At 40.5% G+C, this 15,221-nt stretch overlaps 1 protein-coding gene across 3 annotated transcripts in view; it reads left to right on the top strand.

Moving 5' to 3' along the window:
* The window catches only part of si:ch211-278a6.1 (SRC kinase signaling inhibitor 1), a 121,047-nt gene extending 105,919 nt beyond the window's left edge, over positions 1–15,128 (top strand). For 2 of the 3 annotated variants that reach the window (XM_042218606.1, XM_042218607.1), the window contains 3 exons: positions 224–1,117; positions 3,464–3,601; positions 9,505–15,128. In XM_042218606.1, coding sequence (XP_042074540.1) covers positions 224–1,117; positions 3,464–3,601; positions 9,505–9,510 — 1,038 coding nt within the window. In that variant the 3' untranslated portion in view covers positions 9,511–15,128. The remainder of the gene's footprint in view (positions 1–223; positions 1,118–3,463; positions 3,602–9,504) is intronic. The other variant, XM_042218608.1, reaches the window with a different exon arrangement.
* Positions 15,129–15,221: the final 93 nt, after the last annotated feature.

Below are 15,221 nucleotides of genomic sequence, written 5' to 3'. Positions count from 1 at the left end.
ATACATATGCGTACCGAACCGAAAGCACTGTATCGAACGGTTCAATATCGATACGAGTATCGTTGCACCCCTACTACAAAGGTATTAGATACAATGTGATAATATTTCTTTCATGCTCTCTGATGTGCTTGGGTGTTTTTAATGCCATGGTTTGTAATCTCACTTGAAGTTTGTGCTTGGAGTGTGTTTAAATTGAAAACTCAAGTGCTTTCTTCATTTATAGGCAGGGCACATGTCTCCTGTCCCCCACATCGTGTTGACAGATTGCTGTCCTGCTTCGCTCACAAACTCAGAGGATCCTGTCAGAGATTTAGGGAATGACCTTGTGGAGGGGACTCAATCACAAGATTGGACTGGTCATCATTCAGTCGGCAAGACTATAATTTCAAGGGGAAAGCATTCAGGGGGATTTGAAAGTCCTCCACAGCGAGAACAGTGTTCGGATAGTGAATTCAAACAGGAAGTTGCCCTGCTGGTGACAGATCTGGACATGAGAGTGGTGTCTCCTCTTGAAGCCCAAGAGCTCAGTGAGACTAAAGGAGATGTTCTTCACTCTCTAATCATCTCACCGCAGACTAAGGAACTGTCTGAAACTCAGCTGAGTCACCGGCCTCTGCTAGTGCTCTTCAGGGTACAAAAAACTGTCAAAGAGGCCTACGAACTACTGTATTCCCTTGTGGCATCATTCGAATTAAAATTCTCCCATGCCCCAGACCAGCAGATGTCTCTAGCTGAGGCTCTCAGAAGCGGCATAGAGACAGGGGCTAGCATGCTGACATTTCACCACAAACCTGAAATTAGGTTAATGCCTGAGATACAGCTGAGCTCAGTAAGCAGTACTCTTAACTCTAATGGGTCAACTAGGTCTGCGGACACTCAGAGGAGAATGACAGAAGATGTCCGACGCACCACCTACAAGAGGCTGGACAGCTTGGAGGAGACTATTCGAGAGCTGGAAAACACATTGATAGAGATCAGTGGTCATGCTACTAGAGAGCAGCTCTACAGTCAGACAATCATCAACAGTAGCCCTGTACCGACGACTGGTAGTCCAACTGAGGCGAAGAAGCCGCCACTCCCACCCAAGCCGTCCGCCTTGAGTCCATCATCAATCCAGGTTTTTGTTTACACCTCCTGTGTCCATTCCTGCTCTGAAGCAGCATCCTCTTTTTTTCTTCACTTCTTCTCTGTGGATGGCAGTTGGAAATTCACTTTTCAGCTTCTGATGTCTGCTCCCTGATTAAATCGGCATGCGACTGTATTTGAAATCGAAACCATGCAGAGGGGACAGACAGCAGACTTCCTACCTACTTGTCTGTTCTGTGATTAGTGCTGGGGCTACTCTCCTGCTGAGCTCAGAGTTGTTAATTGTTTTTTATTGATCTGTCCCGGTATCTCCTATCTGTCTGAGTCTAGCTAATTTTGCCTTTTGTTACACCAAGAGGCAATAAAAAATAAATGCATTTTCCTCTTCTCCTTTTCTGCTCTTTACTGGTTAGTACAATCTAATTAATTTAATTTCTTATCTTAGTTCTGCCCTGAAATCCAACTTTCTTTTCCTCACTAATCGTCTTAAGCACAAAGCAGTACAACTGCGGTTGTGCTTTATTAAAAGGTAGCGCGAGGACATATTTACATTAAGCTGTATCTTCCATCATCCAGCATCATTTTGTTGTAAATTATGTTCTTTTTGCAGCAGCTATTTTGACGTGTCATTGCAAGCTAAACAGACACATTATTAATGAGTTTAAGAATCTGTACATAGGCCAGGTCCTGGTATTGTTCATGTTGGCCTACTTAAATGCCCTGCTGTGACAAGTCAGGATGGCAGAGTGGCTATGCTTACATGGAGCCTAATATTTCTATTCTGTGAATGTTCACTTTAAAAGACCAAACACAGTAGAAGTTCCCCATATGAACACCTCAAGCGCAATAAACAGGACGAGGCTCATAACCTTTTTAATGAGCTCAATTTAATTGCTGCCCTTTCAAATCATTTCAATGCAAGGAATGAAGAGTAACACATTTACAGCAACTTCTGCCCTAAACAGATGTGAGAAATCCTTTCTCGGGGAGCTATTCAGACATGCGTCACAGATAAAAGAGCCACTGACAAATGCAGATGCAGCACTTTTGCGACATTGTTTTGATTAAGTGCGTATTCATCCATCCACATAAATTTACAACGCTTGTAAACAGCTGACCCAAAATGTTTAATCATAAGGACATAAACAGACATTTAAACTGTTTAGCTGCTTTCAAATAACGAGGTAAAACTACAAAGAGAAAATTCGATCTAATAAGTTTAAAAAACAAAAGATTTCTTACCAAAGGCTAATATCACGTCTAATATACTTCACATTAATATGTACTGACTATGTGCTGAACTCTATTACCAGATGTTGTCAGTGGCCTGGCTTTAGCTCACCTCCAGTTGACCGCTACACAACAAAAGATTAGTAATTATCAAAAGCATTCCTGTGTCAGCTGCCACTCGTCTGAGAGGTCTTGACAGCTTGCGTAGCACTCCCTGTTACTCTGATTGTAGCCTACCACTCAGGGCAGGGCTGCAATACTTGACAGTCACACTGTCATGGTGAGTTTTAGCCCTCTGATGTAGAGCCAGAAAGCACTCCCATGGGCACGGCTGCGGATTACAGAGTCTTCACACATTATTTCATCACTCCAACTTCAACCACGTTCATCATTTCAACATGACCCTTCTTCCAACTCTTGTCCAACATTTGCTGGCACACTTACCAAATTCACACTGACAAGAAATCTACTTTCAGAACCCATTAGAGTTTAGTTTTTAATTAGCACATCAAACAGCAAGTTTACTTGCAAATTTTATGATCTAATTTTAAAATTCTGCTTCTCGTTAAAAAAGGATTTGGCGCAGAAGGAAGGTGGTTACAAGTCTTTCTTCTCTGATTTAATGTAGTAGGGGTAACTGACTATTTGATATTAGGGTTAATCTTTTGTTAGTTTTCCTTTTAGCTAATGTCTCTGTGTGCAGATGAGGCACAGTTGGATGGAAATTTGACTGGATGTGTATTTGTTTTCCTGTGTATTAGAGAGAGTCAATAGAGTAACTCAGCAGGAAAGATCATTAAGCACGCTGCCTCGTGGATCCTGTGGTGAGGCTAAGCTACGCAACGTCAGTTTTGATGCCGCATTTCTATATTCTGGTCTTTGTCATCTTCTGCTGATACATAGTGAAACTCTGTGAAGTGGATAGTTCCATTTTATACCAACTATAAGCTGAGGTCTTAAAAACCTTATTAGTCTCAAGAGAAAGACTTGATAAAGGCTGGACTTAAACTCTGTAGTAAGTAGATGTGTGTCTGAGGCTTAAATCGAATACACTGTAGAGGGGAAGTGAAATCTACAGACATCTGCTGTGTGGCAAAGTGTTATTAATGGTTCTCCTCTGTTCTTCTCTTGTTTATTCTATTCTTAGGGAGGAACTATTTCAGGTAGCGGGAAGTTTCTCCACTCCTCGGCTGCCTCCAAACTGAAGCACCTGCAACAAAACAGCACAGAAAAGACTAAAAGTGGCAAAAGAGAGGACTTCATGAAGGTCCAGGGCCAGCAACAGGTACAATTTGCCTTTGTTTTGCGCTGTTGAGGCCAAAACGCATGATCCCTAAGATGGACAAGTTAGCTTTTAGGTATAACCATCTTAAGCACTTAATGAAGGCTTGTACAAAATTGAGATATAAAAACATGAAAATTACAATAATGATCATTATTGAATCGTACTGCCTTTATGCCCACAGAGTCACTGCAGTTGAAACTGTCAGAGGTTCAAAGAGAAATATGAAACTATCATTCTTAGTAAAATGCAACTGAAATATATAAAATCAAAGGTTTATTTATTGAAGTATGTAATTATTAGGGAAAAATGCCATATATACTGAATGTATACCAATAAAGTACATTTAATTTGACCAGATTCTGTTAAATTTCCTCTTTTACATTATACTTATGTAGTCATATCAGCATTTTGGGCATAAATATTTTTTGGAGTGCAAAAATCTGGGCCTACCAAAAATCAAGATAGAAAGGATAGTATTGATTTTGTTCTGTGTTTAAGCAAATTTAATTGCTTTCTTCCTCAAATAGAGACATAATTTGCGTTAATGTTTACGCCACCTCCCCAACAACTTCAGCAAGCCTTCGTTCAGAGTTATTTTCTCGAAAGCAAGTGTGTGTGCATCCATTCACGTAATCCACTCTGCACCAGATCAAGATTAAATGGGCCTTAACTACCACTCTTCACTGCCACTGGATCCTTTCTGTGCCCCGCAGAACCACTGTCACCTTTCAGCGTGATACATTCCTCGCCCTCTGTGTATTACAGTCTGTGTAACATTCAAGATGCAAACTTAGCAGACAGCAGAAGCGATGAATTGAATTCAAAGCCAGTTTTGCCATAAACTTTTTAATGTCACATTATTGTGACAGGCTCATCATCACAGGAATGCTCAATTGGATCAAAGGATTTTCTGCAGGCACTGTCCCACAGAGAGATGCATGTCACACAGGTTAGAGTGATGAAGGATTAGCACTTTAATTACCTAAGCAGTGTTTCATGTCTGAAAGTCTTAAGTGGCTTCTAATTATATAATTTAAACCTATTAAAGTGTTGTTATGTATTAGCATTATGGACGTGCTTGCATCTTTAACAGGTCTTCACTTCTGTTTTTTCTGAACTCTGACAGAAAATTGGGTATGAAGAAACTCTTAAAAGCGCTTGAGTTTAATTTATAAAACTTCATAAACTCTCTCTCTAAGTATTTGTTGTTATGCATATGCCTGACAGCTGGCTTTTCATTCTTTTTTCAGTCTCTAATATGCTGGCATTTTAGAAGTTTAAAGTACAGCAAAAGACTGGACATAAGGATGCTAGATGGCCTCTAGAGGCAAGGAAATTGAACTGTTGGAGCATGTCGGTCAAGTAAAGCCAAGAGAAGATTTTTACAGCATGCCGGTGCACAGGAGGGGAAAAAGGCTTAATGTCAATGTAATTTGAAAAATAACCGAAGCAGTGAAGTGCACCTAAACCTTCATAACCCACAGAATTTGACAGAGCATTCAGACACAAATTCAGTCTTAAAGATTGAAAAATGAATGCGTTAGGCAGACAGCCAGAGACTTGAGACATGGAGGGGTTCGGTTGCCTCATACTGAGAGAAGATTGAGAAGAATCTCTACAGAGTCATGTAATAATCACCCCTTGAGTCACTGGCAATCACCGATTATTCATTATGAAGAGGGCAGTTCTCTTTCCACCATAAAGTCTTTCAGGTTTCCTCTTCTTTATGTCTTTTTCTTCCCCTTTCCGCTTTCTCTACTCTGCAATTTATGCATGCTGGCCCTTTCTCCGTTTCACTCTTCCTCTGTCAGTCTCGCTCATTCCCCGAGATTTGGAAGCTGAGTGGATGCCTACACTTGTGTAATGAAAGCAAAATTAATCCCATTATTTCAATATGACACTCACAGGCAGCACAGTCTCTTTGTCCACAAACTTCAAAACAGTCATTGTGAAAAGATGCTGTACGAGTGAAAGCGCTATCCTCCGAGGGACGGTGGACACTCAAAGCTAATTGTCGGCGTGGGAAGTCGGTGCCAAGCAGTTAAGGGTAGCAGCATACCACAACTGTGTGATGAATAACAAAGAGGAACAAATAACCAGCTGGTTTAGTGTAGGAGAATAAAGAGTCAGCTGTGGTAGGCGCTACAACAGCCAATAACTCTATTTTGTATTATTTTTAACGATGAGGGACTACTAGTCCCTTTGTACATTTCCAGGTGTTGTATAAAGACAAGTGAAAAACAATTATTCAATGCAAAAGTGCACTTGATATAATAATTGGCCACTTTATTAAATTGATGTTAAAATGTTGGTAGGCCTCCATTTTTAAAAATGCTGCCATAGTTTGTTAGCTGCTTTAAGGCTAAAGAGGTTAGTTGGTCAGATACTTGTCCTAAATATCCTAATATTCATTAATGGTGGCGATCCTCATGGATGAACATTTACAAACGGGCTTGCGTAAATGTGCAAACTGGCAGTTTGACAACAGTTTTGATGCACAGTTAACAATCATTGAGGAAATAAACACTGGCTACTTGTAATCTGGACCTCTACTACTGGTCACAAAGTAGCTCTATCGTGAAAGTTGTGCATACATCTGCACTCTTACCTCCCTATCTGCTCGGTTTCCTTCATAAACATTGTCGAGCATTCTTCTTCATCTACCTAGCAGAGCCAAAATTTCCATCTATTCTTCCGTCTATTTTCTTCATGCAGTTCAGGGTTGCAGGGGTGTTGGAGCCTCTCTCAGCTGTCATCGGGAGAGAGGTGATGTAGTCCCTGAACATGTTACCAGTCTACTTGAAAGCTAACACAGAGCGACAGACAGCCATTAATATTTACACCTTTGGCCAATTTAGAAACACTTATTAACCTGCCTGTTTTTGGCCGTGGGAGGAAGCTGCCAGGGGGAAATTTAGCACAAAAATGGTCTTTTTATCTTTGTTGTGACCCCTTGCTCTTGTTATGCACTGTGACAATCCCTATAAGTGAGGTTACCATTACCAGTTCACGCTGCAATGTGGATAAATTGCATATGGATTTTTTGCATGTACAGTGTAGTGTACTTCGCGTAGTTTACAACCATAACAAAATAACTCTCAACCAAATTTCATTGCTTAAAAAAACAGCTACTTGAAAGTGCTTTGGGGTTTTTTGTATTTTTGTCATTGTAATAATGTAATCAGTAAACAAGGCAGCATGGTGGTGCAGTGGTTAGCATTGTTGCCTCACAGCAAGAAGGTTCTAGGGTTCCACTGCCTGTTCTGTGTAGCGATTGCATGTTCTCCCCTTGGTTTCATAGGTTCTATGTATACAGAAGAAAATAGATGGATGGATATCAGTGCAACACAGTTTTTGCTCTACTTGCTGTCAGACTGTGTTTACTGTAAAAGGTCTGATATAACAGCAACAAAACTATAAAAGAAGAGTTCAAATTGGTGAATAATTGCATTAAGGCTATACTAGTGATACTTATGTCTGTCTGAATGTCCTTGCATCATTAACTCTATATATATTTTTGAAAACTTTTTATGTCAAATGAAAATGGTGCAGAGCCTGATAATTTAGTTTAAAGATGGATGGGGCAAAATCTATCTACTAAATCATTTTAAATTCAGTATAATGAAACAGCTGAGCAAAGACTAGGCAGGAAAAAACATGCTGATTATCTGCTGCTCATCTCATCAAATTATCAAGGCGGCTGGCTGATTTGCATACTGCCTTTAAGAGCTAATTAAGAACTTTTGCCTAATCCACATTTTACTTTACCTGGTATCTTTTTTTAAACCCCTCAGTGACATCTGGCGTGTCATCTTTCTGAAGAGAAATTCGACTTGCAGCTGCTAAGCAAAAACAAAAATATGATGTATTCTTTAATTTTATGAAACCTTAAAGTTTAGCTGATATTTTCGAACTGTGTAAAATGTGGCAATGACTACAGTTAATCACAGTGCTTCCCATCTACATTTCACCACCAAACTCACTGCTAATTTTTAAAAAATATTGTTGTTTTAACAATCAGATGTGCCCAGCTTGGGTGATCTCTCTCCTTGGCACCAAACTCAAGGTAAAATGGGCTATTCTCTTAAACATCTGCTGTTCGTAGCTCCCTAAATGGTCCCAAACTTTTACCCCTCCTTCCATTTCCCCTTGGTGTTTTTAGATTGTTCTCTTTTGTCTCTTCTTGCCAAACCGTAATGACATTTCTGGGGCATTTTAAATAGGGTCCAAACCAAAGGAACGAGGACAGCACTTCAGAGTCTCCTGATGGTCTGCTGTCCCCTGCTCCAGCTACTACACGAATAGACCTAAATATCTGAATACATTTAAATATCTTTACTGCACAATGACACTTTCCTCCAGATTGCATGAAAGGCAGCTGGTGTTCATTCACTCATCATGACTAAAAGCCAGCTGGAAGGATAGTTTATTATTTTTAAGATAAAACGAGACCACTTTTTCGTTAAACGCGGGTCCTGCCGTTTCAAGAAAAAATACTGATTGAACATTGCGGCATTTCAATCACCATAAATTAGAATTATGGGGTAGGGATAAAGTTGGCCAGTCAGATTTTCGTAATGGACTTGCTACACCTTACCACAGTATAAAATGTAGCTTTATTCCCCCTGGAGAATTAGTTTCTTTTTTAGATTTAATTCTAGCGTTATCTATGTGTATTTGCAGGTGTTAAAATTAACAGAGCTTTTCTGATAGCGCCTCGTGCCGCTGTACTCGGGCTGCTTGCTCAATAAAGCTATACTGAGACATACTTAGACCATTTCAGGCATGAGGATCCTTCAAATCAATGTGTTGGATAAGAACAGACAGTTCAAAGCCACAATTTCTCTCCGTTTGCTTTGGCACAGATCAAGGAAGGCATGACAATGTGAATCACTTTCACGCTGCAAAACCCTATTTCCATTTCCCATTTGGGCACTTATTACTTCTGGCAGTAAAGCAGGCTAGTTAAAGGTGTTGGGCATGAGTTGGGGTTAGTAGGGGACTATCCATGGAGGTTATCATTTGGCAGGCAGGTCTGAGTGCGTGAGATGAAGGGGTGCTCTCCTGTACTCGCAGATCAGGAAAAAAAGCGTCCACCAGGCTTGAGAAGAGTTCCTTGAGCAGAAGGAACAGCTCGGCTCTCTGGGAACGGTTGGCAGCCCAGGATCTGGAGCTGCAACAGAGCAGATGAAAGCCTCCCAGCAGTGCAGTCTAGACTAGCACACCTGCTGTCTTTTCAAGCAGAACTAATTCCCGTAAACCCAAAACAAACAGAATAAAACTTTTATAACCACAGAAATCAACTTTTCTCCTGTTGCTTCATCTGAAAAGTACAAAAATACATTTTTTGCCATATATTAAAAAATGAGTATTTACTTTTTAAAATGGATTTGCACATGAAACACAGAAACTGTTCTCTCAGATGTAGTCTGCTTAACAAAGACGGACAAATACATGTTGTAAACGTATTGCTCACAAGTCTCAATCTACTGTTGAAACAGTGCCATCTAGTGTCTCATTTCTGCATTACACAAAAGGACTGAAAGTGAATGTGTACGTTTTTAATGAGTCAACATTAATAAAACAAGTGTCAAAATAAAGGTGGTCAACAGTGTCATTTGCCCACTTTCACTGTTGCACCTTCTCAGTGGTATCAGTGATTTTGTTTATCACGTGTAGATGGCAGCCTGTGTCGTGGCTTGCATCACACAATCTGATATCAACCTGAATAACAATTTCCTGTGTTTGTTTCCTGTTCTGTTTTCACTCCCCTCCCCTTCACTACATGTTTCTTCTGACACTTGTTCCTGCGGTGCAACCTCACCTACCCCGTCACCCCGTGTGAACCTGTGCTGCCCTGCACCTCCTGGCCTGCCCATCTACCCTACCTATAAAACCTGCAGCAGTGAGCAACCTGTCCGTGTCCAGCATCTTCAGTTTCCTTCTTCTCCTGTTCACCTGACTCCAGAGACACACACAACCATCTGCTCCCTGTACCTTATCAACTACTTTCATATCCCCAATGTTTACTCTGATATATGGTCTGACACCCAGTCTGTGTAAGCGCGTGTGTGTGCGTGTGCAAGCATGCTTGCGCAGAAATGTTTGAGTGTAATAGTAAGGGAAGGTGCTGCAGGGCACAGTACCCAACCACAACCAATTTTAAGACTTTCATTTTTCATGATTTTTCCCTTCGACCCCTGAAAACCTCATCTCTTTACATTCCTCCTCTGCTCCCTCCTGTCTTCTGTGTCCCTATTCTACCTGAAGGCGAAAGGGACCTACAGCACCAGTGGCAGCATTGAGCCATACCTCTCTGGTATCAAAACGGGCATTTTTTCAGGCCGAGTGGCCTCTCCTGCGGCAGCATTTGTTCCTGGTCTGAGGAAGTACCCCCAGGAGGGGGCGATGCCTGCACTTACAGCCTCCTCAAGCCAAGCAAAGGCCCTCTTGGCAAGCCTATCTGCTTCCGGCCTGAGCACTGAGGCCTTGCTGCTTTCCTCCGCCCTTCGTCATCACCGCCTCCTACGTGAGCAGCGAGCCTCCTCCCTGCCCCTGCCCAGCAGCCAATCCTCCTCCCCTACTCCAACTGCTACCTCCTCCTCTTCATCCTCGCCAAGCACCCCGACTCCATCCCTATCTCCCTCCTCTCCCACCTTTGGTTCCTTTGCCTTCTCCTCTGGAGTTCTCAAGCCCAGCAGGCGTAGCCTCGACAGCTCCAGCCTCAACAGGTCCAAGGATGGTGGCAACAAGCCTGTGAAAAAGGACCTTTACCCTGGCAACAAGTGATGAATAGGAGGAGGATAAGGACTTTGGATACAGTTCTCAACCACAACCATCACATCATGAACCATAAAGATGAACTAGCTGCATTATGGAACAATATTCTTTATATTCCAGTTCTTATAAGATTTTTTAATTTTTCTTTTCTTGTTTTTTCTGCTTCCTTTTATTGCACAGTCTACCACAGTGTAAATGGAGTCACAGTTTTCTTCACGGACAAGTGTCCTACTCTGATCCAGTACCTTAGATCTACTGCAGTTCTCCCACAAAGTCATTCTGTCACCTTCCCAGATAGAGAGTGCACAAACAGGCCTCCCCTCCCACCAGCTACCTGCTACAAGCTGATGTGGTCTGGCTGTATTTGCTGACAGCACCATTCTCACATACATACTCTCAGTGGGTTGTTAGTGGCATAGTTGAAATATCTAGATGGTGACTTTGATCATATAGAAAAAAGAGCTGCAATAATCACCAAGTGAGTTCAGTAGTTGTGTGTGTTCAGGATAGTAATGTTTTGACTTACCTGCATCACCTGACAGAATGTGATTCCACTCGGAAAACAAAAAAAAAAAAATTCAAAAAAATCAGAAGGTGGCCAAGGTGATGAACGAGGTTTCAAGCTGTTTAGTGTTAAAAGGGCATTTGTGGCTTTTTTTAAAATCGCCTGTTTTAAACTCTAAACTGGTGCTATGTTTTCCCCTCTGTTTGTACAAACTGAGCTTACACAATTGTTCTCCCCCTCCTGTCTTGGAGTCGGCTTTAATTTAATTTTGCATTTTAATCTATATTTACAACCCTACAAACGAAATACTTGCATCAGCAATTAGGGACATTTAAAGTAGATGTCTAATTGGAAAACTGGAAACTGCAGCGCATTCACAAGAATGCAAAGAAGGCAGCAGCCCTGAAATAGCACAAGTCTTTTTAAAGAAACGACAAAGAGGCACGGTTACGCAAACAGAAGGGAAAAGTGCAAACGATGAATTGTATTCAAATGTTGGTTTTCATATGTGTGTATTAACTAGTTAATTATGACAATCAGGATGTTTCCACAGTAGCATCTTCTAGGTTGCTCTGGCATTACAGAGCCTGACATCACAACCCATCCCAAAGACTTAAGCACACACACTGATGAACAACACACAAACACACAGTCTCTCTCTCACACACACACTTGAAAAAGCAACCTGTACAGCACAGACTCACTTATTTTTTTCTTTCAGCCAACCTCATGTGAATAATCATCGTAGGTCACATCTGTTTCACCACTTATAAAGAGCACTCTGGTAAATTATGCTATATTAATCTGATCTCACCAGATCTACACTGATAGATTCTTTCTTTTGGGATGCTTGAGTTCAAAATTAATCACATCAAACTTTAGGCCTTATTGTAAAATATAACACATTCTGTAAACGAGCAGATGACACAAAAAGCCTAAAAGTGAGTCTTACAAACCAAGAGCGACACGAGAGGAAAGTATTGAAATCTAAAGCAAGCACAGTTGACTCTCAAACACAAAATCCCCAATTAACGAGAATTAACTTTGTAATTCTTTTTAATTATGACAAGCACAAAGGACGAAGCATTCCCATATACATTTGATATGCTACACATTAGATTCCAAGTATCGCTTTGGTTATATTACCTGCATTTTGAATCATGAAACTTTTATGAATGAAGGCCTTCAGTGTTTCTCAATGATAGAAACTCAAGTTGGGATTATTTTCAAGCACATCAAAGGTGTGTCAGTGTGAACCCTGCACGAGGAACCTCTTTGGAAGCTGCCTGTCCTGCGTGTTTGCCTCGAGGCAGCCTGCTGGGGAGGTGAAGTAGCTGAATGGACCGTAACCGACAAAGTGATTCTTCTCAGTGGTTCTCCAGCATGACTGTGTGAAATCGATGCTTTGTGGCATTGAGGTTTAAAACATGTGAAAAGGGGCTCATGTCAAAGAGTAGGCAGCTTTAGGAGAGGGGATTAGTTTGGGGACATGTGTTTGAAGGATACTTTAATAAGGCCGGCTTTAACTCGTCCTGTATCCATTGAGAGCGCTTGTGAAATAAAAGACCCAAAGAGATGAGAGGAAGGGTCTGACAGCCAGAGGGCACTTCTTTCCCTGCCCTCTTCACTTTGCATTCTTTGGTGTGAAGGATCTCTGAAAGTCAAAAGTGCTCAGCTGATGTTATCCAAGAACAAAGTTTGACAAGCTTCAATTATGAACAATGTGTGCAATATATAATTAGCGCTCTTGCAATTTTACCAAGGCAGTGCTCTTTGCCTTTGACATACTCCTGCCTGCTTATCTACAAGGACCTGTAACCATGTTTTTCCCAGTGCCTCTAAGACGTTGCTCCTGCCAGAACCCCCCAAATGATCTTGTATTACAGTAGTAGATCAGCAGCAATGACAGAATAACCCTTTTACCCAAAGAAGAAGCTGCGAGAGCTGGTTTGTTCCCATTTTTCGCAGATAAAAGAAAACGGCACTTGAAATGCAGTGTGTCAGGTTGCAGCAGTGGCATTTGACTAAACAATCCCCAGCTCTAACAGTGTGCACAACCGCAAGCTCGCAGCACAGCGAATTAAGTCTCACCCCTGGGTGCTCTGTAGCTCTGCCAGGCAGGTTCAAGCCCCGGGTTTCATATTGAGTGAAGTCAAATGAAAGAAATTCACTTACTCATGCTGTTCCACACTCAAATCCATAACTCTCCAAGTTAAATTTGCTGCATTTGCGTCTGGTGAGCAATGGGGAGGAAGCATGCACGCTTGGCTGCTTTCCCCTAAGTAAAGTCTGAAATGAAACCCTCCCAGAATTGCGTGACAGTGCTTTTTTTTTTTTTTTTTCAAGACAAGTGTTAGCGGGCTGTGATTTCAACATGGCTGGAGGTTTAGAGGGCATGTTGAAAAAAACTCACAGTGGATGCCTCTGGCAATCAGAAAAACTCAAACTTGAAATGAAACATACAAGAAATATACATATATAAATATATCTAAGTGAAATGTTTGTGTATGATAATATAATTGTGAAGAAAATGTGATATATATATATAAATATATATATATAGGCCTAGATTAAATTATATACTGTAAAATGTCATCATATCTTCTGTTTTATATATTAGTGATCATTTTGTACAGATTTTTCTTTTTTTAATTCATTGAGAGATATTGCATTTCACACTGAGATTATTTATTCATATGCAGAACATTTTTATATTTGTTTAAAATCTCTGTATAGATAAGAGTTAGCCTCTGTAATATACTCTGAAGTTAGTTCATTTTTAAATTCTAAATTTTTCTTTACGGACACAAAGTTAGATTTTATGTAATTTTAATTTGTAAAGAAAACACACACACACACACACACACACACACACACACAAAAAGCTTTTCCCTGAAAATACTCGTCCAGCTCGTGTACACCTTTGCCTCTTTATGTGAAAGGTCACTTTAAGATATAAGAGGCTGGACCGGTGCCTGTGTGTTGGGCTTATTTTGCTACTGTTGTTTTATTTTGGGAAGGGTACTTTTTTCTGTAACTGTGATCAGTTTCTGTTTTATTTTTAATTTTGTTTTTTCGTTTCTCCCCATTCTGTGTCGTGATGATTGACCTGGTATTAATGATACTGGAGATGGTCGGAAACAGATGTAGTAACTGTGAGTTTGTGGGCCTGAAAGCGTCATACAAGGCCTTGCTGCTTTGGGGAAAAAAAGGAATATTACTTGGCTTTAATTTATCTCTGTGTCATGCTTGGCTGTAAACAGGGATGGCAGGAATGTGGATCCTCAGCGCAGACAGATTCAGGCGGGTGGAAGCTCATTTTTGTTGCTTATATTGCTCCACCTGTTCCTCTGAGTGGCTTTACATAGCAGTTATGCTAAACCATAAATGTAAAAAAAACCAGAAAGTTGGATTAATAAGGAAATTATGTGAAGTTTTATGAATTTAACCTTTTATCTTTTCTTTTGCCATTGTATCTTTTTTTTTTTTTAAATATAATGAATCTACATTCTATAGTATGTATATGAGATTTTTACATGAATGTGTGGATGTTCCAAACTCTTGGCATCAAAAGTAGAAAAACAAAATTGACTTGTAAATAGGCCAAGTCATTCCTAGCGAGTTCAACAAATTGTTATGTCCAAAAGAAGATGTTTAAATAATAAACTATGACGATGGGTACAAAGGTATATACAAAACAATGCATGTATAGTCTCAAGCAATCGCACGGTGATTTAAAAAAAAAAATGTTGTCTACATGTTTTCTCAGAAATGTGAGAATAAAGCAGAGAAGGGTTCTATGTTATAGGTTTACAAACATGAAGGATGAGACATTATTTTGGTATGTGTGACACGGGCATGTTCAGTCTTACTGTGACGTTATGTGACAATGATGATAGTGGCTGAGAGTGCGAAAAGGAGTCAGGAATGCTTGAACGCACCCCAACCAGAGAAGTCACCAGTGATGGTGTCCTCTTTCCACAGAGTAACTCTCCCATTTGTAGAGTAGTGTGATATAAGAACAAAAATAATACAGAAAATAGATCTATGATATAATGATACATAAATTTAAAAGCCTACTGATACTGGAGATACTAATTTATCAGTGTGGATGCCATGATATTCTGTGAGAAATGTGTGTGTTTTTCCTGTGAGAAGACAGCAGGCAGTTGAACCTGCCTTCTTTTGTACATAAGTTGCTGTGATTGTGTGTCAAATAAAGTGCAGCTCTCTTGTACAGTCGTAGTGTCTGATCTTGCTTTAAACTGACTTGTCAGCAAGTGAAGCTTTTTAGCCTTTATTATGACAGGAAAGCTGGGAGAAAGGGAAGACAGG

Source organism: Haplochromis burtoni, unplaced genomic scaffold (genome assembly GCF_018398535.1).
Source record: "Haplochromis burtoni strain Fernald_Lab_line unplaced genomic scaffold, NCSU_Asbu1 Contig_21, whole genome shotgun sequence".
NCBI classification, from domain to species: domain Eukaryota; kingdom Metazoa; phylum Chordata; class Actinopteri; order Cichliformes; family Cichlidae; genus Haplochromis; species Haplochromis burtoni.
This window is presented reverse-complemented; position numbering and strand designations above follow the sequence as displayed.